At 50.5% G+C, this 26,618-nt stretch overlaps 5 protein-coding genes across 5 annotated transcripts; 2 read left to right on the plus strand and 3 right to left on the minus strand.

Moving 5' to 3' along the window:
• Positions 1–1,601: 1,601 nt before the first annotated feature.
• L3040_003265 (uncharacterized protein) lies at positions 1,602–6,076 on the minus strand (the record flags this gene model as incomplete). Its single annotated transcript, XM_066154395.1, has 2 exons — positions 1,602–2,021; positions 2,108–6,076. 2 exons carry the CDS (start codon positions 6,074–6,076, stop codon positions 1,602–1,604), a joined length of 4,389 nt encoding a protein of 1,462 aa, XP_066012361.1.
• Positions 6,077–7,954: 1,878 nt separating this feature from the next.
• On the minus strand, positions 7,955–10,146 carry L3040_003266 (uncharacterized protein; the record flags this gene model as incomplete). Its single annotated transcript, XM_007293714.2, has 2 exons — positions 7,955–9,891; positions 9,984–10,146. The coding sequence occupies 2 exons, from the start codon at positions 10,144–10,146 to the stop codon at positions 7,955–7,957; spliced, it is 2,100 nt and encodes a 699-aa protein (XP_007293776.2).
• A 3,171-nt stretch (positions 10,147–13,317) lies between these two features.
• Positions 13,318–15,100, plus strand: L3040_003267 (uncharacterized protein; the record flags this gene model as incomplete). Its single annotated transcript, XM_007293713.2, has 6 exons — positions 13,318–13,333; positions 13,830–13,862; positions 14,043–14,388; positions 14,454–14,541; positions 14,613–15,027; positions 15,084–15,100. The coding sequence occupies 6 exons, from the start codon at positions 13,318–13,320 to the stop codon at positions 15,098–15,100; spliced, it is 915 nt and encodes a 304-aa protein (XP_007293775.2).
• Positions 15,101–16,485: 1,385 nt separating this feature from the next.
• On the minus strand, positions 16,486–19,056 carry L3040_003268 (uncharacterized protein; the record flags this gene model as incomplete). The annotated part of the gene is made up of 1 exon (XM_007293712.1): positions 16,486–19,056. The coding sequence occupies one exon, from the start codon at positions 19,054–19,056 to the stop codon at positions 16,486–16,488; it is 2,571 nt and encodes an 856-aa protein (XP_007293774.1).
• Positions 19,057–24,074: 5,018 nt separating this feature from the next.
• Positions 24,075–26,381, plus strand: L3040_003269 (uncharacterized protein; the record flags this gene model as incomplete). The annotated part of the gene is made up of 11 exons (XM_007293710.2): positions 24,075–24,108; positions 24,169–24,201; positions 24,271–24,278; positions 24,398–24,424; positions 24,493–24,580; positions 24,634–24,866; positions 24,981–25,364; positions 25,420–25,483; positions 25,577–25,636; positions 25,688–26,097; positions 26,151–26,381. 11 exons carry the CDS (start codon positions 24,075–24,077, stop codon positions 26,379–26,381), a joined length of 1,572 nt encoding a protein of 523 aa, XP_007293772.2.
• Between the last annotated feature and the right edge of the window lie 237 nt (positions 26,382–26,618).

Below are 26,618 nucleotides of genomic sequence, written 5' to 3' on the forward strand. Positions count from 1 at the left end.
GAGAGAAAAAAAAAAAAAAAAAAAAGGAGGCCCATTCGCGATCGACACCTCCATCGATCTTTAAGGGCCTTCTTGTATGTAACTCCATAGCTTAGCACGTCGCCGTACCCCATGGGAGGTCCCAGCGCGGCAGGCTCCGCCTGCTACCCGCCCGATGTAAATAAATACAACAACAACAACAACAACAGCAACAACACATCGATCGATCGATTATCTATCTAGCTTCCGGTTTATCTGCCGATGCGTCCACTTCGCACCACACGGACCCGCCGCCTCTTTACGTAGGGGAAAAAAAAAAAAAAAAAAAAAAAAAAGGAAAGAAAAGGAAAAAAAAAAAAAAAAAAAGCTCATCGCGATCGACACATCGATCGATCGATTAGCTACCGCAGGCCTAAGTATTACCCCTTGAGGGTGCCTCAAAAGATTAATTTCCACTTTGAACCCCCTGGTTACCCTACCTTCGAGGGGAATACTTATTACGCCTGGGACGTAGTACGTAGTAGCTCTCGGTTTATGTGCCGACGCCTCCACTTCGCACCACACGGACCCCCCGCCTCTTTACGTACGAAAAAAAAAAAAAAAAAAAAAAAAAGGTCATCGCGATCGACACATCGATCCATCGATTAACTATCAAGGGTTCGGTTTATCTGCCGATGCGTCTACTTTGCACCACACGTAATCGTAGACTGAAAGGATGAAAGGAGGCCCACCTTAGCGAGCCGACGATTAACCCCTGCCCCTCTCGGTAGGGAACGGATTAAAAAAAAAAATAGGAAAAAAGGAAAATCAAAAAAAATCAAAATCAAAATCAAAATCAAAATCAAAATCAAAATCAAAATCAAAATCAAAATCAAAATCAAAATCAAAATCAAAATCAAAATCAAAATCAAAATCAAAATCAAAATCAAAATCAAAATCAAAATCAAAATCAAAAAAGAAAAAAAGAAAGAAAGGAAGGGGAGAAAGGAACAAAACCAACGGATCCATCCGGTGTATTCTATCTTGCTATCTATCTCGCTATCTCTCTCTCTCTCTCTCTCTCTCCATTCATTTGGTATCCATCCATGCATGCCGCACCGACCGATCCCGATCCCGATTCCGATCCCGAGTCTCTCTTCGCCGCCGCCACCACCGCCGCCGCCGCCGCCGCCGCCGCCGCCCAGAAGATCCTCGAGGATGATGCTTGCGAAAATGTCGGGGGAGCAAGAGAAAAGAAAAGAAAAGGAAGAAAGAAAGAAAGAAAGGAAGAAAGTAAGGAAGGAAGAAAGAAAGGAAAGAGAGAAGATTTTTCTACCATTAAAGTTTTCATTTCTTGTGCGCGTGTGGCGGATGTAAGAGAAAGAGGAGGCAAGAGCGAGAAAGAAAGAAAGAGAACGACCGCTTGCTACCCCGTTCGTGACCCGTTAACCCGCCGCATTCTGCTACCGCAATCGTGAGCACATCCCATCCATCAAGCGAACGACCGATTTTCTTTTTCGCTGTCAGTTGTCTCTCTGTCTCTGTCTTTGTTGCACCCAGCCAGGCAGGCCGGAAATCGGAAGGTCGAGGCGTCGAGGAAGGAAGGCTAGATTGGATTTTCGACGGGGGGAGGAGGGGATTTTTTAGGAGGATGGCGCAGGGAAGCCGCCGGGGGGGCTGCTGCTGTCTTGGAAGACGGAGGAGCCAGCGGGAGAGGAGGACGACGTCAGCTGGGTGCTGTTGTTGGAGTTGGAATTGCCGCCGGGACTACTGCCGTTGTAGCCGTTGTAGCCGTTCGGACCTCCTGCATCCATGCCTCCGGCCACGCCTCCTTCCGAGACGGCAGCAGCGGCAGCAGCCTTGACGGCCTTCGACTTCGGAGCGAGTCTCTTTCTCTTGGCGGCTTGGCCGGAGGTGCCACTGCTCGAGTCTCCGGTAGCGCCGGACACCTTGCGCTTGGCCGCCGGGGTTTTCTTGGGAGCGGCGGCGGCGGCGGGTGGTGTGCCAGTGCCCATCATGCGGTCCTCGTTCTTGATGGGGGTTTGCTTGCAGGACTTGACAGCCTGTGAATGGAGAAACGCGGCCTGTTATTATGTGTTGTAGAGGGAGACGCAGGGAGTAAACAGAGAGAGAGAGAGAGAGTACTTACAGCACCTCCATGTCCGCTGTTGGGAGTTGGAGAATCGAGTTCGGTTTCTTCCTCATTGTTGACCATCATGGGTGCCGCACCAAACCCAGCTGGTTCGATAGGTCGCAAACCACCTGGTTGAAGGGGTCGGAAACCAACGCCAGGAGGGGCACCAGCATGGCCACCGCCATTGCCACCACCAGCACCTCCAACCATGCCGCGGTTCCACTGTTGGCTGATTGCCAGAGCGTTGATGACCTGATTAGCATCTGCCATGATACGCGTAAGCTTATCGGCATTCTCCTGCGTGTGCGGGAAGACAAGCCACATCGTGATGCCGTTCTCACTCGACACGAAGTTTGGGATGGCGTTGCTAAGACCCAGGCACTGCTGCATCAAGACACTAGTGACCTCTGCCTCGCGGGCCCAGACCTGATGTTCCGCAGCGTAGGCTGACAGCCGGGAGACGAACATGGCGGGGATGGGGGCTCTGTTCGCATCGTAGATGGGCGGCTTGATCATGGGGCGCATACAGATGCGGACACCTCTGCGGCCGTCGGCTAGGACGAAGTGGTCAATCAGCTCGGGGTTGGCACCTAGAAGGATTGTGCTGAAGTGTTGAAGGTGGTTTTGGAGAGGACCTCGGGGCTGGGGTTGCTGCTGGGGTTGCTGTTGAGGTTGAGGAGCTGATGCACCGTATCCTCCGCCCATGTTGTAGCCCTGGTTATGGTTTCTGGGGACTGCATTCGGACCGCCCATGTTGTAGCCTTGGTTATTGTTTCTGAGGACTCCATCCGGACCGACGTTCACAGCCATGCCTATTCCCATGACACCTGCACTCATGTTTTGAGGGCCGGGTCCGGAAGAGGGGACACGGTGTTGATGAGCGTCTGGCAGGCCACCGTAGTTGTTGTAGTCGATGATGGGAGGGCCACGAACGGGACCGGGACCGTAAGGACCAATGCTCGGGCTGCGGAGGTGATGGTATTGGGGTGGGGGTTGGACCGCAGGGGCACCATTGTAACCACGCGGATTCATGTCCTGACGCATCTGATTCGGAGCAGCCAGCCTAGCATACGACGAGGCCGCGACTTGAGAGTTGCTCGAAGCAGGAGCGCCATTGCCACGACCCGTGTTGTCAAGCACAGAGAGATCCATGTTGGAATCGTTCAAGTACTCTTGGTATCCCTGCCAAGTAAGATTCAGTCCGTCTCTATTACCAGCTTGAGGCTGAGTTTGAACCCGAGCTTGAGTCTGAGCCTGAGCCTGAGCGAAAGCAGGAACATTGGGGTTGTCGGTAGCCTCGTCATAAGTCGGTGGAGACGAGTTGACGGACATGGTAGGAGCGGCACGAACTGGTCTTGGGCTCTCGGGGTGAGGTTCGATGGAGTATTTGACGTTGCTGTCGTCGCCGTCGCCGTTATGGTCACTGTTGATTGTCTGAGGACCGGGGGAGTTGTAGATCATGGGTGGTTGTGGCTGCGGAGTTGGTGAGAGGGATATTGCCAAATTCATGCTGCTGCCGGAGATGTGGTTGGTCACGAGATTTGTCTGAGCAGCCACGCGACTCGACGTAGCTGGTTGGTTCGCGTTGGCGCGGCCGCGCTGAGGAGCGAGATTGAGGTTGTTAGAGACCATGTTTGCTGGTTCCGTAGAGTTCAAGGTGAAGCTCGAGCCTTGAGCCGATGCAGATTGGGGAGATATCAAACTCGAATTTCTACCCGGCTCGACAAGCATTCTGTATCCCTCGTTGCCAGCGCCAACCGAAGTCGGAATCTGCTCGGAGATATCAAGATCATCAGAGTTAAACTCACCCCTCTGAAACGCAAGGCTCGAATAGTTCGATACCGGCCTATACACCCATTGATCAGACGAATGGTCAGAAGACGTCAACCTCAAGCCTTGTCCAGATGGAGCATTTGCAGAAACTCCCTGACCAAAAGCGTCATCGCGAGATGGGGAGCCCTCAGGAGATTGCGAGCGCTGGGGTGATGATCCAAACATTCCAGATCCAGCACTCTGATAATCCGCCGCCTGATTATACATGCGCTGACTAGACGAATATTCAGGAGACGTGGAGCCTTGAGGTGGTGGTGCAGACATTCCGAGTCCAGGATGACCATAGCCCGACATCTGATTTGATGATATACCCTGATCAAACGAATATTCCGGAGACGTCGAGCTTTGAGACGGCTGTGCGGGCATGCCGAGTCCAGATTTACCACCAGCTGAAGCTTGCTCTGAGATACCCTGGTTACCATAACCTGAAGCTTGTCCTGCGGTGCCTTGGTTACCATAAGCTGAAGCTTGCTCTGAGATACCCTGGTTACCATAACCTGAAGCTTGTCCTGCGGTGCCTTGGTTACCATAGCCTGAAGCTCGCCCTGAGATGTTCTGAGTACCATAACCTCCCGAGATGGCTTGATTCGAGGAATGATCCCAGCTTTGGGATGGTCCTGCGGGTCCCGGGTTATAGGTTGAAGCTTGCTGGGAGATATGCTCATAACCATAGCCTGAGGCTCGCCCTGAGATGTTCTGAGTACCATAACCTCCCGAGATGGCTTGATTCGAGGAATGATCCCAGCTTTGGGATGGTCCTGCGGGTCCCGGGTTATAGGTTGAAGCTTGCTGGGAGATATGCTCATAGCCATAGCCTGAAGCCGGACCTGAGATGTTTTGAGTACCATAACCTCCTGACATGGCCTGGTTCGAGGAATAATTCCAGCTTTGGGATGGTCCTGCAGGTCCCGGGTCATAGGTTGAAGCTTGCTTTGAGATATCATAACCTGAATCTTCTCCTGAACTGCCTTGGTTGCCATAGCCTGAAGCTGGACCCGACATGTTCCGAGTACCGTAACCAGAAGCTTGCCCTGAATTGTCTTGACCAAAAGAATACCCAGGAGACTTCGAGCTCCGAGACGACGGTGCACGCATTCCTCTTCCAAGATTATTATTATCGTTAGAACCCGACGCATTTCCTCCTGAATGATTCGGACCAAAAGAATATTCGACAGCCCTCGGGTCTTGATAATACGGAGCAACCATTCCGGGTCCAGAGGAGTTGGCCGCCGCAGGAGCCGAAACCTGGGAGGAATACGCGGGAGACTTGAATCTCCGGGATGGGACCAGGGTTCCGAATCCGTTATTGATGGCGGCAGCGCCCGAAGCCTTTCCTGACATACCCGAAGCTCTGATAGCCGGGATGTAGGTGAAACCTGATTCCGGAGACGAGCCGGGGTTTGCGTGGCCGAGATGACTAGAGATCGACGCCTTGTTGGAGACATCTTGAGCCTTGGGACCGGCAGCGAGAGAGGGATTCGAGCTTTGGGCCCTAGGTGCGGAAAGATACGTCAACTTCGAGCCCTGGGGTGGACCACCAGAAGCAGACGCCTTGCCTGACGCACCCTGAGCCATAGGAGCCGAAGGGAACGTCAACTTCGAAGCCGGAAGAGCCGTAGCAGCCGACGCATTATCCGAAGCACCCTGGGCCATAGGAGCCGAAGGGAACGTCAACTTCGTAGCCGGAAGAGCCGCAGTAGCCGACGCATTATCCGAAGCCCCCTGCACCATGGGAATAGTAGGGAAGGTCAACTTGGTCGCCGGAAGAGGAGCCATGGGAGTCGGCAGAGATGCCAAGGCCGGATCCAGACACGGATCCAGCATCCCACGTTCAAGACTCGCAGCCCGCGCAGCCTTCTTCAAGACATCCTGGACCATGGGCGTGTTCTTCAGGCGCGCGGATCTCTTTCCTGTTCGTGGAAGGGACGGTTTAGCTGTCGGTGCAGATGCAGACGCAGATGCAACGGAAGCGGAAGCGGGAGTGGGAGCGGGAGCGGGCGGCTTGGGTGAGTTTTGCGGGCCGGGTGCGGATGCAGGAGGCTCGGAGATCGCGTCGCCTTGAGAGTTGTTCTGACATTTGGCCGGGTCGAAGAAGTGTGTGTCAACCCTGCACTTCCAACAGTACTGGGTGATTCTGTCCGATTTGCCCATGATTCCGGGATGGTTGTGTCTTTCGTCGATCTTTGACGGTAGACGGAATATGATGATTCGTAGAGGGGGAGGCCGAGAGGGTAGAGAGATGGAAGTATTGTGGTGGTCGAATGGATGGTCGGGTGAATTGTTGATTTTCGGGCGCGAGGAGTTGGCAGAGCGTGGTGAAAAGTCGAGGACTGGGGTACTTGGAAATTCAGTGAAGTTCTGAAGGAGAGGGTGACTTAGGAGTGAAAGGTGACGAGGAGGAGGAGTGGAAGGAAATCAGAGTTGTGTTCGCCCCTTCTCTGTGTATTGATTGGGGGAAAAGAGGATTGTAAAGAAAGATGCAGAAATGAGGAGGAGGAGGAGGAGGAGGGAGAAGAGGAGGAGGAGGAGGAGGAAGACGAGGAGGAGGAAGAGGAAGCTGGATGGGGAAGACTTACAGCGATTTACCACACTCACGCACACGAAAGAGAAGCACACGAAAGACAACCACAGCCTCTGCCTCTCCAAGGACAACCTCAAGCAGCAGACCTACTTGAAATAAGAGAGCAGCAAGTCGTACCGTGTTGAGCGCGTTGGTGTACTGTTGGTGTACTCCAAGTTTGCTGTTATTGTTGTTGTCTGGGCCAAGGCAAGAATTGGCGGCGTAATCAACGCAGATAGATGATGGTCTGTTGAGCTTTGAACGGCGACGGAGAAACAACTTCACCGCAAGAGAGAGAGAGGGGGATAGCCTAGCGCAGGTTTCTACAGGGTTAGTGTGTCGAAAAGATGGTATTATCAGTTATCAGAAGTCGAAAGTCATGAAGCATGATCGAAAAGGTGGAGGACAGGACGTAGCATGCGTGAAGCTTCGACTGGGCCTTGACGAGGAGTTGTAGGTAGGTATCAAGAGTGTGGAAGTCCTATGTGCATCTACATACAGTGCTTTCAGCATAGAGCATGTCTTAAGGGCTGGTACCAAGCCAGGGATGCCGATGGTATCATAAAGACTTGAGGTACTAATGTTGACATGGGAGCATTAAGACGTAGCTGCTAAGATGATATCCGGTAGATCTGGTATTTTTTGTTAGAGCCCCCTTAAAGCAGACAAGGAGAGTTTACACTCCAACATCACCCTTTTAAGAGCAGCAATCACTATGCAATGTACGATCAGGATAGCTTCAATACACAGCAATGGCAAGCAGACACTCTGAAATAAGAATGGAAGACCCAAGCTCACTCACGCGCAAAATAAACCACGAACAAAACAGTGACCCAAAGAAGCCGTCAAAAATTAAACCAAAGTGATGTAGCAAGAGATCTCAGAGAGGGCGAGAAATTCAGATTGTAGTCTGGTGATTCCAAGTGCATCTTGTGCTCGGTTATTGATATCTCGGCTAATTCGTGGCTCCTTTTCACACCCCTGAATGTCAATAGTCCGAGCCGACCATGTGATCTATATCTTATTGTGTTATTCACTATTGTGCTTACCATTGTGCTCCCAGTGAAAGCCATGATGGAATAGAACGCGTTGACCTAAAGAGACAGGGGTTGCTAATATCACCGATGCTCTCAGCGACAAGGTGAGGTATCGAATTCGAGATCGGGAGCCTAAGGAAAGTAGAGAGCTTAAAAAACAAAGGACTCGCACGCAGTAACAATCTATAAATCTTGCATGATAGTCACATCCGAAAGCACAAATTCCATACGAGAATCGCATTGCAACAAAGAAAGAACGACAGTGTGTACGAGGTCTCCCGGACTTGCGTATTCCTTCTAGGTGATGCTTAAAAGAATGGTCCTATCCTTACAATGGATGAGAACCAGGTATCATACCGAATTCATGCTTACCAACGCCTGATGATGCATGACAACCCAAATCTAGACTCCGTGTAATGCGACCGACCTAAATCACAATTCCCCATAGTGTGTACGTGTCGAGCGTTCATAATCCCAATCCACTCCCGAGTCTTCGTCAAAAGCATTCAGATCCTCTTCCTCTAGAGTTCCAACGAACGCACGTCTGACAAAGCTAAGCCAGACTTTGTTCTTCTCGTGCTGCCGGTGGTGCTTCTTCTTGTTGTGCTTCTCGATGCCAAAATTATTGTCGTATTCATCCTCTTCATCCTCCTCGTCATCGATCTCATACTCATCAAAAGAGTCGTCTACCTCATCACCTTTTTCAGGTTGGTATCGACCGATTCTGTGGGCAAGCTTCATATAGCTGCGCACGGTCAAATCCTTCAGCTTGTATATCGGATCGGTAAAAGTGTCGTATTCGACCTCGAAGCGAAAGGGCTTTGGCTGAGGTATCTGATCTTTGGGGTGCTTCCCCTTGTGCTTCCCCTCACGCCACTTGTCGGTCTCAACGTCTTCTTCGTTCGGGACAACGTAGTTGTCATTATTGATGTAGGTCAGGTTGGCAAAGTATTGAGTGTAGCCAAGCAGTGTCAGCGATTGAGGCGAATACGCAGGTCCTGGCAGCGCGGTTTTAGATGGTGGAGTCGGAACATTGAGGTCGGGCGTCTTGGGCGTCTTGGGCTTCTTGTGCGTCTTCTTTTTCTTGTTTATTGACCACTCGTCATCGCCCTCTGCCTCGTCAACTGCTGAGTCAAATCCTTCTTCAAGCCAGTCCGTCTGTTGCGGCTCATCTGACGCCTGTGCGTTGGCCCAGGTCGCCGAGAGGTCAAGATCACTGATGTTGTACTCCATCACTCGAAGAGTCGGGAAGAAGTTAGGTACAATGCTGGGGCCGACCAGAGTGACTTGGAATCGTTCTCCCCATGGCCCACCAATCTTCTTCAGGGCTTTGTCCTTCTTACTTTTCTTGCCCTTCTTGCCCTTCTTCTTCTTGAGGTTATCCAGATCATCTTCCATGGAGGCAATGTTGGGATTTGGCAAGCCTGACCATTTTTCCCGCAGCTCTTCGAGATAGTCATTTGCGGACTCGATTGTAAGCTCCTCGTCCATTAAAGTGCGTACAGACTCGAGATCTTCTGCATCCCCACCAGCGATAAAGACATCGACCTCTTTGGTATCGTGGAGCATAAAATGATCGACGTTCATATGGCCAAAGAGTCCCCCGACAACGACGTCACGGTACTGATTCAGCCACAATGTATATTTTTGCCAACATGTCTCGTCCCAAAGTTGTTTACTATCTGTTCTGGCAGGAGGGACGTGTCCGATAAGGATTGCCTTCATGCCACGTACTCGCATAAACTGAAGCTGGATCCGGAGCCACTCGAAATGCTCGAAGCCGGGCTCGGAGCGCAGGGCACAGCCATCGACAGCAGCGTTGTGGTCGAAGAAGTACAGGGTATTCAAACTGAAGACCGCCAGCTTCTTCGGTATGACCTCAACGAAGTACCAGCCGCCCCTCTCGAAGCCATGTCTTTGCTCCTCTGGTATGAACTTTCCCCAAATATCGGCGTACGCCTTCAGCCATTTGTTCGGGCCCGAGAGAAGGATGTTGTGTGGGAGGATGTCGTTGTTGCCAAACGTCGAGACGATGGGGATCGCCAGGGATTTATCTGGATCGTTCTTCTTGCTGAACACATCGATAAACTTCTGCGCAATCCACTTGTTCGTATCTAGAATTTCTTCCGCGTGTCGGGGAATCTCTTCGTCGCTGTCGTGCCTCGCGGAGTCGCCTGTGAAGATGACGAAATCGATGTTGTCTCTGATGTTGTCCTCTATCCATTTAAACGTCGCATCAATCAGGGCGAAGGGCGTGTCGCAATCAGAGGTCTCTGCACCGTATGTACCGGCCAGGCCCTTCCCTCGGTGACATGCATCGTCCTCTCCGGTCGAGGAGTGGACTTTGTAGTGAGGGTCGGGGTGGAGGTCTGCAGTGGTCGGTCAGCGTTGGCCGCAGATAATACGCAAGATATCCATCTAGCTGTAGGCTAGCTGTAGATAGATATGTCGAGCAGCCCACCTGAGATATGCAGAAACCTCCCATGTAGCCGTCGTGAGGCTTGCTCCCGTGGCAGGTCCTCCAATGAAGCCTGCAGGACGGATTGTGTATCGCCGATGATTACGGGCGTACCATGCGAAAATCTGAGCAGGCTTGCTGCTAATAATAAAGTGGAAGAACGCATCTCGAACCAGTCTGAAAAGAAGAATACTTAGGATGAATAAGGGCAGATGGACATTCTCGACCAGAACGGGAGGCGATGGCCCCTGTTGATAAGTATATATATCTTGGGGGGTTTGGGTACCCGGGCAGGTACGCTGGCTGACGTTCGTGGCTGCCTCTTACTGTACCGGTACTCCCTTACTGTACGGTTATTTGGGATTAGATGTAAGAAATGGAAAGCCAAAGCTCCAACAAAGACTTCTGCCCTCCTACCTATGTATGAATCTCGGTATACATGCATGTATATATATGTGTATATGTCTGTGTGTGTGTGTGTGCTCGTGCTCATGTGTCGTCCGAAGAGGTCGCGGGACTCTCCTACTTACAAGTATCTCGAATATACCAGCCTTCCGGGTGTCTTACTCACGCTCTGGTGTAAGTAATTTCGTCCAATCAAAGATCCACGTGTAGGCCATCGAGTCATCTGTATCGCGGGCAGCTCTCTCTCGTCGCGGTTTTCCATGACGAGAATGAACCTTCGTGGGGTTCGGAATACCCTCACGGGACCATTGTCAAGTGAGATCTTCACTTGGTGATCAGTCTCTGGGCCTGTGTTGCCTGAGCTGTGCGTCGTCGTCTGCAACTGCATGGAGGGTCCCTTCAATCGTTCGGCTCAAGGGACCACCGAACTGTTGGTCAAAGACCCAACAACGATATAGCCTGCGATAAGTTGCTGCTATGAAACTAAAACGTCTTGTAGCAGCTGAGCCACAATGTTTGATGTCCTTAATAATCTATCCCCTGGCTGCGTCACTTAGCGATGCTTAAGTATTGATCTTTAATTAACTAGCTCCCACGCCGTATATTTCTTCCCATAAGCCAGCCTAAGAGGTAGTTACAGAGGAGAAAGATAGTTAGTTGCTGATATGTCGCGAGTTTATGCCGCTGTGATCATCCCGCTCTCCGGCGTTCAAACCAATACCGTTTTCTCGGAGATAGTAGATTGAGTGTGAGTATTATTATTCCTTGAAGAAACTGAGGAGACCAACTCTTATCTGTGGGAGTTGACCTCGCCATTCATTTATCATTGCCTTTGACCATAACTGAGGCAAATTCACACTAACTCGGAAAGCTACCACCAATTCCCCGTTTCGAGAGCCGACCTGCAGGTTGTTCCGGCCGGAGCGAAATTATTAATTGATACATATTGCCTCATTCTCAAAATTTTGCGTTCCAAAATGTCGCGATGGCAGAGCGGTCTAATGCGGTAGACTAGAACTTCTCACGAAATCTTGATATCTACTCTCTTCGGAGGCGCAGGTTCGAATCCTGCTCGCGACTTCAGCACCACAATTTTTTTAATTTTTTTCCGTCCTTTTCTGGGGAAAAAAAACTCTGATCAGGTTATTTTAGGTAGCCCCACATGTACCTAGACGGACCTCTGAACGGAAGGATGTCTTCTTCGGATGCAATCCTTCTTCCAAAATTTACATTTTAATTTTTACTTTTTGTAAATGGCTATATTGAAAAAGGATCGTACGGACTTACGATAAGGTGAATGAGTGAACGGAGCCGCCGCCGGTCCACAGAGGAAAATAAAGTAAAAAAAAAATAAAAAAAATTATATGGAAAATTTCCGCCAAACCCCCCTTCTATTGAATGAATATGTAAAGAGAAAGAGGTTCTGGCCCACCAACTCTGTTATTTCTTCAATTTTTCCATTCTAGCTATAGCGGCCAGGGAGGTTGACGAGGTCGGACTTCGTAATGAATCTGATATGGATGGCCGCTGCTGGCTGCTGTTGAAGAAGGAATGGCTACGGACGTATTGGCACAGGGGAAAAAGTGATGGAAAAAGGAGGGGGGGGGGGGGGGGGGGGGGGGGGCGGGGGAAGGAAAAGCTGGAAGACAAGAAACTGGTTGGATCCGCCGACTTGGGAGAGTTTCCGATGGATCGATCTCCTGATAGGTAAGGTGTACAGACGGGGGAAGATGGAGATGCAACGCGGGCTGGGCCGGCAATGCACCTGCCAACCGTGGCCCGCAGCCGGAGGAGGGAGTACCGTAGTAGCGTAGTACCGTAGTACAGTAAGTACCTAGGTACCTAGCACTACGTGCGTAAGTGAGGAGAGCGAAGATCTTTCAGCCTCATCTAGTGCCGTGGCGTATCGTGGTGCATACCTATCTATTTACCGAGAACAGACATGTCTGTGATGACGAAGTGCGGCGCTTGTGGACAGACTACGGAGTATACGGAGTAGAGATCTACGTAGTACGTGGAGGGAGCACAGGACCCGTCGAGCTTGAGTTGGGTAGTCGTATGATAATCAAGCCGAAGGAACAATATTGAGGAATGAAATTGCACATATTCATTTCTTTTCATTTTCTTTTCAGTTTTATGTTTTTCCCCTTTCTTCGCACCCTGTTGTTCCGTCCCCTGTGAGCTGTTTTGCGTATTTACTCTTCTCCTTTTTTTTTCTTATTCCTTTTTTTATGACTGTATTATTTATTTTTGTATCCGACCTGGGATCGGCAGGGTCGGAGTTATTTTGGATGGAGGTGTTATCGCTATCGAGAAGGATGATGGATCCCCCTGCTGAGTGGTTCCTTCCCCGTCTCAGCGTCGTGCAACATCGGGGCTGTGATTGGCTGGACAGGAGAGGAGGTGAGTCATTCCAAGTTCCAAGGGGTCCGGGCAGAGCAGAAGCGAGCGGTTGATGCCAGATGTTCTCTTTTCTCTTGGGTTTCGAAGATGCGAAGAATTCGAAGATTCTTCCTTTGGAGGATTCCCCCATCAACGGTGCAGCAGCAGCGGCGGCGGCGGCGGCGTCAAGATGGTGACATGTAGGGTACTATGTGTTACATACATTTCCTTCCATTCATCTACTTTTATCCCCTCAGTCTCGCCGTCGCCGTCGCCGTCGCCCTCTCCCTCGCCGTCGCCATTGTCGCCGTCGCCCTCTCCTCTCCTCTCCTCTCCTCCCATTCCCCTCCCCCTTTCCCTTTCCCTTACGATCATCGTGTCGTGTCCGTCTGCAATGCAATTTTGACGCGTTGTCGAGGGGGAAGGTAAACGAATGGCCGGGATCTTTCGTGTCAGAGCTCTTCGTCATTGGCTGTGATTGGACTCCGAGCTCGCACTAACTCGCACCCGGCCGAAGAAAAAAAGGCCCGTGGGCCCGCGCTAGTCCGGAATGGGGCCTCTGCCTTGTGCCTCAGGCCGCCATTAAATTTCTGGCCGCAGTATATAAGAACGGCCCTCCTTCCCCTACTTATTCACAACTTTTCGCGTGATCTGGGTTCAAGTCTTGGTTTCGCGCATCAAACCCAACCACCCATCACCTCCCACCTCCCATCACAACCACCCGCCGCTGCATCTCTTTCTGCATCTCACAGAGGAGCTGGAAATCAAATCAATTCTTACATTCATTCATTCATTGATCAGATACAATCCAGGAGACAGACTGACTGCATCGGCCCGCCCCCATCTCGATTTTGGAGACGCCCCAACCCCAGAAACCGTTTTTGCGCTCGCACGGTCCAACAAGGCACGATAGTAGCCTTCCCCCGCACACCCCCGATACCGACCAACAGACACCCCTAAGATCACCTCTCCTCCTCACTTCACTTCACCTCACTCTACCTCACTTCAACCGCTCCGCCTCTGCCTATCGTCGTCGCCGACAGTCGAGCTAGCCTACTGTAGGGGAGACATTGAATTGTTCTTCTCCCACTAACGGTACGATCCTCCTCCCCGACCTGTCCCTCCCTCTCTCGATAGGGAATCAAAGAAGCCTCTCGTCTTCACCCCCTATCCCTCCATCTCTTCATCCCTTCGCATCTTCGATCGCCAGTCAACATCAAATACACACATACCCTGGGGCATCCTCGAACGCATCATCTGACATTTGCGATTCAGATCTGCTCATCTCACTTCCGATCTTGCCGTCTACCCCCACAGACGAAAGCACATCCATACACCTTCTCAAGATGGATCCAATCCAAACACATCCCGCGAACGCCGCCCACGCCAAAGCCTTCATCGCTCCCGGCTCTCTGTCCTTCCCAGGTGGTGCTGGTGAACTGACTCCTCCATCTTCGGAGGCTGAGAAGCGAAACGGCCAGAGACCAGGACAGATGAACGGCGGTCAGCAGCAGGTCGGTCAGCCCCAGAACGGCAATGGGGTAACACCCGCCACGCCTGTGGCGACTCCTGCTGCGGCGGCGGCGACGACCGGTGTCAGCGGCATTGTTCCCACCTTGCAGTAAGTATACCCTATTCCCCCGCGAGCCTCGTCTTGAATACATGAGGCTTATGGTGCTCGCAAAGAAACATCGTGGCCACGGTCAACCTTGATTGCCGACTGGACCTCAAGACGATCGCTCTGCATGCCCGTAATGCCGAATACAACCCAAAGGTACTTGCTGACTCTAGGCTTGCTTGCTTGCTATACCAACCCTCTTCCGTGCTGACACTGGGCCTCTCTAGCGTTTCGCGGCCGTCATTATGCGTATCCGCGAGCCCAAGACTACGGCCTTGATCTTCGCCTCTGGCAAGATGGTGGTCACCGGTGCCAAGTCGGAGGATGATTCCAAGCTTGCTTCGCGCAAATATGCTCGTATCATCCAGAAGCTTGGTTTTAACGCCAAGTTCACCGACTTCAAGATCCAAAACATTGTTGGCTCCTGCGATATCAAGTTCCCCATTCGTTTGGAAGGTCTTGCTTCGCGCCATCACAACTTCAGCTCGTACGAGCCGGAGCTGTTCCCTGGTCTCATCTACCGAATGATCAAGCCCAAGATTGTTCTGCTCATTTTCGTTAGCGGCAAGATCGTTCTCACCGGTGCGAAAGTCCGTGAAGAGATCTATCAAGCCTTCGAGATGATCTACCCTGTGCTTCAAGGTTGGCTTCCCCATCTAATATACCCGACCTGACTCGTGCTAATCTCCCTCTCCTAGATTTCAAAAAAGTCTGATCTGGCTCCGCCACGATTTGCATCAGCGGCGAGATCTCTCCAACCCTTCTCTACGGCGTTGTACCAACACCACCTTCCGTACCAACCTTGTACAAGTACTACCGTTTACGAATCACGAATCATTTCCCAAAAAGTATGCGCGCCCTGGTCGACCCTCCACCCGGCTCTGTCTCGCCAACAACGACAGTCTTGCCTAGTCACCAGTTGCCGACACATACGATCCATTGCATTGCACCGGCGTCTGGAGGATGAGTCGAATAGGCTCTTCATTTGAATTTAGCATGCTAGCTTTTCTGGCATGTACTCTGGCTTCTTTGCTTTTCCGCGCGCGAGAGGAAGAACATAGATTGCACACCCCATACCCCGATGGCATGTGCGCAGGTCGAATACCGCCATTCTAATTATCTTCTGATCGCAGCGTTCTTCAGTGGGCTTGCAAGTCATAATATATTCTCCTGGTGGCAGTCTCTACGGAGCTGTCGCCAGGTGGATCATAGGGCGGAGTTCTCGGGCAGCGACGACGGACTGTTGATGTCGTGCTGGGCCCCTTCTAAAATAAAAACGTCGTGGACAGGCTCCTCCGTGAGTTGGTGGCGGACCATGGCATCTTGTTGTATGGGCTGCCACTGACCACGGGCTGTCGATGGATTATGGAGTCTGATAGATGGACCAATTCACACGTTACATCATATATTTGCTCTGTGTGCAATTCGCTCGTAATGACGGTAGGCAGGCATGGTGCTGCTCCGAATGTGAAAAGCTGATGTTTGCTCTCTTTTCTTCTGTTCTATCCCATCTGACCAGGTGCCCATCCTCCACGTCTCCTCCTTCAGGGGCTGACTACTTACTTACCTGCCTACCCATGCATCTACATCCAAGCAAATTAGTCAAATAGAGCAAGTACGTATTCCAATGCGGCCGACGAGAACTCGACAAACCAAACCTATCTCTATCCTGTGTGTGTGCCGAATATCTAACTAACCAACCAAGTAACTTGCCACGAAGAGGAAGGCAATCCGAAAAGAAAGTAAAAATAAACAGTGATCTATCTTTCAATCTTTCATTCTTTCAATCTAGCCAACTTAGCTTAGTGAAACTGGTTGCCTGCCTGCCTGCCTGCCTGGTTGGCTGGCTGCTTGATCCCAAGAGTGACGGAGAAAGAAATGGATGGCTGGTTCGCAATCATAAATAAATTATAAATAGCAGCTCAATTCGAGCTGAGCTGATCTGATCTGAGCTGATTTGATCTGATCTAGCAAGCCGTAGTTAAGGGATAGGATAGGAGTGTGTATATATATATATGTACGTGGACTATACAGATATATATACAACTATATATCTCCGTCCATGCATCCCATTCGCTGTTGATTGTTCAGCTTCCTCACTCAATCGTCCTCATCGTCGTCGTCGTCGGAATCGGCAAACATGTCTACGGCCTTGGGTCTTCGCGCCTTTCTCTGCGGAGGAGGCTGTGCTTCAGATCCAGGTTCAGCTTCAGGGCGCGCTTCAGGCTCTGCGTGCGGATGTGGATCTGCGTCGAGGGCCACGGCTGCTGTAGGTTTATCGTCTCCCCCTTCGTCATCAGCCGGCATCGGCGCGCCATCAACGTCTTCGTCGCCCTCGCCCTCGCCTTCGCCCTCGTCATCATCAGCCATCGGCTCCCCGTCGACATCTTCATCGTCATCTTCGTCCATGGGTTCGCCGTCGACGTCCTCCTCCTCCTCCTCCTTCTCCTCCTCCTCCTGCTTCCCATCCGCATTCTCCGCAGCGACAGCGCCACCAGTGGTAGCTCCCAGAGGCTTAGGAGCGACCTCCACAGCCTTCCACCGCTTCCGGCCCTTCTCCAGCTCGTCGCCGCCCTCCTTCTTCTGCGCGTCGACCAGCTCCCTCGCCGTCGCGGGCGGGTTGTTGAAGACGCGCGTGAAGAACTCCTGCGAGTCCACGGGGAACACGCACCACCCCTCCCACAAGCCCAGCACCATGCCCACGCTCCTCTTCCACTTCTCGGCTTTCAGCTTCCCCCAGCCCATCTTGCGTTCCATCCGGCCCAGCTCTTCAAAGGTGTGTCGCGCCTTGAGGGCATTTTCGAAGAGGGAGCGGTAACGCCATGCATGTCGGACGCCCGAGGTGGAGGAGGAGGAGAGGATGTCCGAGATGAGGAAGAGGCCGATTAGGGAGGCGGGGGTGGTGTCTTCTTCGTCTTCTGCTGCTGGCGCCGGACTATCTGATGACGGCTGCTTGGGATTCGCAGTGGTGGAAGTGGTGCTGTTGGAGGGTTTGTACAGAGGGTTGGCGGATGTATAAGCGAACGGTTTTGAGATGTTGGAGAGGATCATATGCACAATTTCATCAGCGCCTCTGCCGGCATGGGAGATGGCGAAGGCAGTGATGCGTGCTACGTCGCCTTTGCGCAGTTTACCCGTGGATGTGGGCAGGCGGGCGAGGAGGTGAGTGAGCTTTGCTTTCTCAAGGGGGTTGAGGTATGCTTTTCCATCATCTCCAAATGCACTTGGGTCGGTTGATCCAGCTTGGCGGCGCATGGCCCCTTCATCTCCTGACTCGTCATCGTCCGAGGAGTTGTATTCAGAGTCTGACACGAATTCAGAAAGTTGCGTCGTATACTCGTAAGCTAGTGGCTGGTCTGGCGATTTCCACGCCGATGATCCCTCGAACAAAGGTAGGTATTTGCCTTTTCCCCGCTGAATTGAGGAGCCGGTCAGAACTTCCCATAAACGCCAGCGGTACCACACGCCGCCTGTGCTTCGCGAATCCCAGATCCAGGCCCATTTTTCGTCGCGCTGGACATCGGGCCGGCTCATGAGTAGGGCTTCGAATTCGGGGCCGTGGGTGAGCAGGTTCTCAATAACTTTGTGGATCAATTTTAATTCTTTGATGTCTTGAGGCGCCTGGACGGGGACGTAGAGGAGAGGGCTGTTGTTGCGGGGTTGGTTGGGGGCAGAGGGGGCGTAGGAGGTTGGTGGTGCAAAGCCGCGCTGGTGAGGTGGTGCTTGCGCTCTGCCTGCTGCTGGAGTGACATCTACGGCTTTTGCGCCGAAGGGTTGGGAGGCCGTTGCGCTTCCTAGTGCCGAGACTGCCGCAGAGTTTGAGATAGCTGCCGATGATAGGTGGCGGTGGAGGTTGAGATAGTATCCGTAGCCCAGGTACCTGTTCTGCAAACTGTTGACTGCAGAATCGATGTCGTTCGCTGCCGTGTCCTTCGCCAGCGTCACAATGGCAGACATGCTCTTCCTCTCCGTATACACCACAGGTCCAGTCGCGGACAAGACCCTGACCGCGTCAACTTTCAAGTTCGCAGGCATCAACGCCTTAATAACAGCAGGACTCGTGCCGGGCGGCAGCGAAGCCAACCTCAACGTAGGCTTCGCAACAACCCTATCCTCCTCCCTCTCGGCCTCCCTACCCCCATCAAAATCATTATCCGTATTCAGCGCCCTTTTCGCCGCCCGCTCCTCATATTCATAATCATCAAAAGCCAGCGTTCCTCTTCCCCCTTCCCTCTGCTGAAACCCTTCAAAAGTCCTCTTTCCCCTGCCCAGATTCGGCGGTGGCCCTAAACTTCCCACACCACTCGGCGGCCGTCCTCCTCTCCCCGTGTCTCCTCCTCCCATTCCCGTTCCCATCCCATAGCCACCAGCTCTGCCACCACCCGGGCCGCTCGGCGCAAAATGTCGTTTCGGCGCGCCGCTGAAGCCTCCCCCTCCGAACCTAGGCGCGTCATCGCGCCCATATCCTGCTTGTGCATTGGCGGAGTCCTCGTCCTCGTCATCGAAGGACTTGACGAAATCTTCGTACACGGCTTTCGTCTCGGCTTCTTCGCGCAGGCGCTTGGCCTCCTGCTCTGCTTTTTGGCGCTCGAAGAGAGATTTTTTGGACGGAGCTTGTAGTTTGTTCTCTGCGTGGGGGAATTCGAGGATCTTTTTATTGATGGAAGACATGGCTACCTAGTCATAATCGGGGGCGATTGTCTCGGAGTTGGTTCTTGGGTGTTTGCTGAATGAGGGCGTAGATGGATGTCATCTTACAGGTGTAGGTAGGTTGGAAGGAATGTGAGATGTGGATTGGAGGTTGCAACTACGTCTCGCTTCATTGGCCAATGATGTCCACTAGCCGGAGAAACACCCTCCTTTCCGACGTCTTGATCCAAGAGCTGCACTGAAGTTGTTGGTATTTGAGGATGACTGTTACGCAATTTTTCGCCTTCTGTCTCTCGTTATTCTTTCTCCAAACTGTACTCCCTTGAATTTCTGCAAGTTTTGTAAAGCAGACTTGCTACGGAAGCCCTCCCCTTCTCGAGATTCCGAGCCGGTATTTACAATGACAATGTAGGTAGCATATGTAGGTAAGATATCTCTCCCCTTTTGATCCTAATTTTTTATGAAGTGACATTCCCAGATTCACATTTTTCATGTAAGCTTCCAAGAGAAGAACCTTTCTCAGGCAGCGATGAAAGCGATTTTTCATTGGATGTCTGGGCAACTATCTACAAAGTACACTTGAGAAACTTCGAGCCGATACTTGCAGGTGTGTTAATCTGGCTTTACTAGCATCCCTTAAGATGATGGTTATATCTCCTGCTCCATTACAGCTATACTTGTGATAAAGGTGGATACCTCGAAGTGATCCAGGGCGGTGTCGTTACAAAGGATATCACCACAAAATGGCGCAAGTTGTAAGTCAACGAAGTCTTATCCTTCTTTTGCATCTATATTTCTCTGGAAAAGACGCATCTCTATCGTGGTATTTTTTTCTCTTGCCCTAGGCTGACCGCAAACTCCTCGCCCTTCTTCTACTTGCCTACTTATTTTCTCCTCTTCACTGTACACTTCTCTCACCGGACACGTCCGCTCGAATCCGGTATCTCACCACCGACCACCATCCAGGTATTTACTCTTAGGTCCTACCGTTTCTAAGCTCGTCGTTATTCTACAGCCGCGCGTTACAGCCTGCGGACCAGCAGAACATTCGAGTACACACGTCCTTAGATTTTTAAATATACCGATCTGTATAGCTGTGCTGATCTGCTATATACACAAATGGAGTTTGTTGTAGCGATGAGGGAGTGTGGAGATGTAGGGCATTCCTATGTGTCTGAATATTAGCTGTTGAACGGTAATACCTGATGTTCAAAACCGGCGTTGCTTTATGGGCTTGATCTTGTAACATTTCCAGAACTCACTTAGCCTCAATAACTTCTCACAGTGTTCACCCCGTGCAGGGAGATTGTAGTTGCAGAATCAGATGATCTACCGAGCTGATTGATATCCAGCAATCAAACCAACAACTCTAGAATAACCTACCCGCTTCCGCCACAACCCTTCACCTGATCCCCTCTCTCAATTGACTCTACTTCTATCTTCTCCCACCTTAAACAGACCCTGGATGCGTACAGTTTCCACAAGCAAAGCCACCCATACGATTCGATGAGTGATCCCCTACTATTGAGTCACATCGTATTCCAATACGTATTCGATCTGGTAAATCTCCCCCAACACTTCGAAATTCCAATATGTATCAGACCTTTAAGATCTCTCTCAATATCCCCTGCCCCCCAACTAGAGAAAATACTTCAAAAATATCAGCAAATAACAGCGAGTTCAGAAATAACAATGCCGAAATAAATGGCAGCAGTTGGGAGAGCAATTAACCATGGAGTACAATCGAGATAATGGAGCTCTTATAGAAGTAGATAGATAGATAAAAAACGAAAAGTTGGACGTAGACTACGTCAACAGCATAATCGAAGTAATCGCCTCGACCACCCCCCTCCCTCTTAGAGGAGATACCAATCAGCTGTTAAGCCATGCCGAACCACATTGTGAAGTAAGAAGGGGATATAAATACATATTTGTTGAGTAAAGCACTAGCGTGACGCGGCCGCTGGACATTACAGTCTTAGATGTGAGCCTTGTCAATAATCAGGTGATGACCATCACCTTAAATCATTAGTACAACAGCAAAAATGTTTTTTTTAAATCCTTCTATTGTCTTTCAGTCGGTTTCGTAGGTACCCTAAATTTTAGAATCACGGTGTATATTAGCTGAATACAAAGCTCTCCTTGCTTTTCTATTTACTTTTCCTCGAAACCAACTTATTTATTTAGGTGAACAGACTATTTACTTATATGCAGCAGATAGCTAAACAAAGAGTATGCAAAAAAGCAAAATCTAGGCCTAAAGCGCTTGTTCCCAGCACAATAGAGAGCCGTTCTTTTTAGTGAGTTTCCCTTCCTTTTTTGTTGTGATATTGTAACAGGAGGATTGATAGACAGGCCTTACATTCGCAGGATGCCGTGGAAGACGGAGAGCAGATTCAGCGTAAATGCTACATGCTCGGCGTTGGATTTGAGTTTGCTGGTGAGAATGGTGGCCTAAGGGAAGTTATTAGAGGGAGGGAGAGGGAGAGGAAACTGATATGATATCCTCGCCGTAACAGCACCGCCTCATGACCTAAAATATAAAATCTCTCCAACTAACATTCTCCGGTACTGAAGCTGCACCACCCCCTTCCGTCCCGCCCCTTTGTAGGGAAATTGAAAGAAAAAAAGCGGAAAAAAAATTAAAACTCAACTGGAAGCCCAAAGTGACCGCGGTCACCTGGGACTCCAATCTACAAACCTAAGTGTATAGGTTTTTCGGGAAGGGGCCTAGTAGGTCAAGGCCTACTGATCGGTCAAGGCCGATTTACCATCCTCCTCTCCACAATCCCTTGTGAAGGGGGAAAGGTAAGAAGGAGGTGGCTTATTGTACCAATCGGCGGGTGTCAAGATCCTCTCACAGTTTTTAAGCAGGAGTTTAGCCATTGGGCCATTATGACGGTCCACCGATTGATATCTACACAGATGGAAACCACTCATTGAAGGTAGGTAAATTGTTTTCCGGCTGTGCTCTTGCTGAAGTTCTACTATAGTAAAGATCCATTCGTGAGGGATAGAGAGAGCTGAAAAAGATGCGTTCATTTTGCCAATGCCAAACCGGGCAGAGTTGAATGAAATCGCTTTTTTATAGGAGAGAAGGAGATTCCAAGAAGGATGGCTTTACTTATTATAAACTGTCCACAAGGCGAGGTAATATAGATCTCTCAATTAGCAGTCCCTGTACTCCTAACTCCCCCCTTGCTGTGCCCCTCAACACCCATAGTGCGCCGGGTCTCGTTCTGCTCAAGGGATGCGTCAACGAAGAACTTGCGTCGGTCGGCATCTGGCTTACAAAGCTCGCGATGGCGTAGCTTCGGGTGTTCGGAGATTGAATAGCCTGAAATTCGGTAAGGGTACACTTGTTTCGATTGAATGCACAGTGAGTGCTCTTCGAAATGAATGCGTGAAAGAAATCTTCTGAGTAATAATCAGATTTGACGTGACCCCATGCAACCAAACCATAGCATTCAAAGATGTCCTTCATACATACCTCGAAGCTGTGCTATGATCTACAGTCTAGATGAATTGTGAAAACTGGACTGTGTTATGTAATGCGTGAGATATGAGGACTATGTTACCAAACACTATCACCATGTTCTCACAATGTCGATTGAAACCAAAATTGGCAGCTTCCTTCCGTTCGTATATTATATTTTGAGTATCGCCGTAGATTTCTAGATTCCCACAGAACAACGACCTCATAACTTCCGACTCGGTCCTTCTCAGCAATCGGGGCTCCGTTATCTATCGCTTCCCTTCTCTCGAGGGGAGCAAAGTATCTGTCCTCGAGGTCGACAGAAATATCGCGTTTCTTGAGAGCAGCAATCGCCTGCGCGTTTTCTTCCCCTTCAAACGCCTCATCCCCAAAGAACCGTTTCTCTACCGCGTCTAGAGGAGTAGGAGTTCCGGCAATGAGATGCGAGGTGGACAACATAAGGGCCAGAAAGAAAGAAGAGGGGTATATTATTGATGTGTATATTTTACTGACCGGCAGCGTATGAATGAAGAAAATAATCAAGAATAGAGAATATAGAAGATACTCAGAACGGGATTAGATACACGATAAGATGGAAAAGAGAGGACGAAGAGCCAACGAGCAGTAGATTATATACCCGCCCCTATATCTCCTGCCGTCTCAAATATTGACAGCCAGGTACAGACAAGCAAGGGAGGAACTAGCAGCCGTCCCTCTAAGAGACCATTGACAGGTCCAGGACTGGATGCAAGATAATGCAGGGTTTTGTATGGGAGGCAACAGCATAACAGCTGCCAGCGGCGACCGTGCATGAGACTTGTTTTGCTTGATTGATAAGGAGATTGTGGAACCGAAGGTCAAGCACCGATCACCATCCTGGGCGTTCTGATGTCCAGACGTCGACTATGAGTGGAAATCTGATGTCTGACAAGCGATTATGATCTGCAAAAGAGACGCGCGGGCAGCGACCTTTCACCTATCTCGTTCGTTTGAAAGCGATTCCTGCAAATGGGCAGATGACTTAGTATTCCTTGATATTGCACCACCTTGTACCGTACATCTGGGACTCTGATAAGCGAAAAGATAGATGGGAGAGGATGAAGAGAGCGGAGCCCAATTCGTTTTGCCAGCTCGAGGCGGCTGTGCTCTGACAAGTCTCGAGTAAAGGCGTTCCTGTGTTCAAATGTTTGATCGGCGTCAACCGCAAACAACAATGATGTTGCATGCGCTGCCGTTCTACGAGTTCGTTACTTCTGTTATAGCACCACTAAGGAGAGAAGATGCTTGTCGAGCTGTCGAGATGTTGCGGTGTTGTGGTGTTGTGGTGTTGTGGTGGCTAGTCCCGGCCCGCTTCGAGAAGCTGTCCTGTCATAAAGTCACGTGTTTGTCACAGGCAATAAGACTTTTCTGGCATCAAACCAAGGCTTTATTTCTCTATTTACCCTTCTTCTTCTTCTTCTTCTTCTTCTTCTTCTTCTCCGTTGTCCCTGCCCTGCTCATATTTCTTACCCTCTTGTCGAAACTCGCTTCTCGCTTCGTTGAAGCTTCTTCTCGTCGATGATGTATGTCGAGTGTCGGCATCAAAATTCAAGCCGCCGGTAAGATATAAGATGACTATTTCCTGATTTCGAACTCATCTAATAGGAGCCTCTACTTAGGCGCTCTTGCGTCCTCTGTCATACTGGCAACGTGTGAGTTTTCGTGCTCCCAAGATCTACATCCTTTACCCCGCGTCCAAATCCCGCCTAAATAAAAGCTAGCCGACCCGGTACGGTATTTCTGATTTCTACACCCTCCAACTTCGACTTTTATTCCTCATCCTCATCTCCCCTGAACCATTAAAAAAACATTTGGTCAAAAGCACAAAGGGCGTTGATATTCTACAAGATGGCCGCCGCCACGCTTCCTTTCCAGGTGAGTTGTGTAAATACTTCAATTCCGGGTCGGAATGGAATAGCGGTGCAAATGACTGACACTGGCAGCTCAAAAATGCTTCCATCTTCAAGGATAAGTCTCTGGTCGGTGGTGAATGGATAGAAGCCAGGTCGGGCAAGAGGTTTGATGTGGTGGGTAAGAAGCTGGTCCGCCCACCTTCATGGAGACCGTTCTGTTGAGCCCTCTAGATCCCGGAAATGGCAAAGTCTGGGCATCAGCTCCAGACAACACGGCCGAAGACGTTGACGCGGCTGTCAAGGGAGCTCACGAAGCATTCAAGACTTATAGCAAAGTCAACCCCAGAATCAGAGCACAATGGCTCTTGAAGTGGGATGCTCTCATCCGGGAGAACAGAGACGACATTGCCAACATCGTCACTTATGAGACCGGAAAGCCTCTCTTCGAATCCCAAGGGGAGCTGGTAGGTGATGGGGAGGCCCGGACTCTCCTTCAATGATTGTCTCCAAGACCCCTAGGACATGCCCTGTCTTCTTCTTGTCGAGGATGTAAATACTGACTCATCTATGTCATTCAGGACTATGCCTTGGGTTTCACGTGGTGGTTCGCTGGCGAAGCGGAGAGAGTCACCGGAACCATCTCAATCCCAGCTGCTCCGGGACGAAGAGTCTTTACTGTCAAACAACCAATTGGCGTAGCCGCAGCGCTTGTTCCTTGGAACTTCCCAATCGCTATGATTCTCCGAAAGGCCGGTGCCGCTTTTGCTGCAGGATGCACGATGGTTGTGAAGCCATCCCCGGAAACCCCACTGTCGGTGCTAGCGCTTGCAAATCTTGCACAGGAAGCTGGATTTCCAAAGGGTGTGTTCAGTGTCTTGACTACAAGCTTGGAAAACACACCGCCCCTGAGTGAAGCACTTTGCCGCCACCCACTTGTCAAGAAAGTTACTTTCACTGGATCTGTAAGTCCCCACTCAAGATATATGAAATTTCGGAGCTGATAATATAATGCGGTAGACCAGAGTTGGAAAGCTGGTTGCGAAACATTGTGCCGATGGCTTGAAGAAAGTCACTCTTGAGCGTACGTAATTCGGGAGCCTCTTTGCCCTATTCACTTACGCCACTCCCGAAGCTTTCCTGATCAGGCAAATACTGAGTCTCCGGTGTCGTACAGTTGGAGGAAACTGCCCGTTCCTGGTCTTTAATGATGCGGACTTGAACCACGCTGCGGATGGTATGTTACATTTTTAGAAGGATTTCAGAGTTTCCACTGATCAATTTTTAGCCCTCATGGCCTTGAAGTGGCGCCATGCAGGTCAAGCTTGTATTACTGCAAATCGGGTCTACGTTCAAGCAGGTGTTTATGAAAAGTTCGCAGAGATCTTCAAGGAGAAAACCTCCAAGTTGGTCGTCGGACACGGTGCCGAGAAGTCAACCACGATGGGTCCAGTGACCACAGAAAGAAGTCTTGACAAGGCTCTCAACCAAGTCGAGGATGCTAAGAAGCACGGAGGTCAGGTCGTGCTAGGTGGTGGTAAGGTCAAAGATACTTCAGGATACTTTTTTGAACCAACGATCATTCTCGGAGCGAAAAAAGAAATGTTGATTACCGAAGAGGAGACCTTCGCTCCAGTTCTCGCTCTCTACAGCTTCGAGACTGAGGATGAAGCTGTCCAAGCTGCCAATAACACCAGCGTAAGATTCAAAAGTGACCGGGAAAAAACCGTCGATACTGATTGATATCACAGATGGGACTGGCCTCGTACTTCTTTACCAAGAACGTCGATCGTACTTGGAGACTTCTCGAGAATCTTGAAGCCGGTATGATTGGTATGAACACAGGGAACTCGTCGGCTGCAGAATCTCCATTCGGGGGTATCAAAGAGTCAGGTTACGGAAAGGAATCCGGAAAAGACGTCGCTATTAACGAGTATCTCATCACAAAGACCGGAACCCTGACTCTTGATGGCCACTTCTAGTCGGAAACATGGCTCCCTTCTCATCACTAGCCTCGGCCACGAAAGTACAAGATTCCACATCTCTTCGTTTCCGTTGGTGCTCGCTAAAATGTCATCGCAATCATGTGAAGGGGCTCGGGTAGGTTTTTGGACAGGAGCTTCTCGCTTGTTTCACCGGCCACCAGTGTGAAATTTTGTGCCTCGGCCCATGATCTCGCGCAAGACGTGTTTCTAAATCCCATCGTATCGTTATGATTG

Source organism: Drepanopeziza brunnea (genome assembly GCF_022702325.1).
Source record: "Drepanopeziza brunnea f. sp. 'multigermtubi' strain 214-2 chromosome Unknown ctg4, whole genome shotgun sequence".
In the NCBI taxonomy this organism is placed as follows: domain Eukaryota; kingdom Fungi; phylum Ascomycota; class Leotiomycetes; order Helotiales; family Drepanopezizaceae; genus Drepanopeziza; species Drepanopeziza brunnea.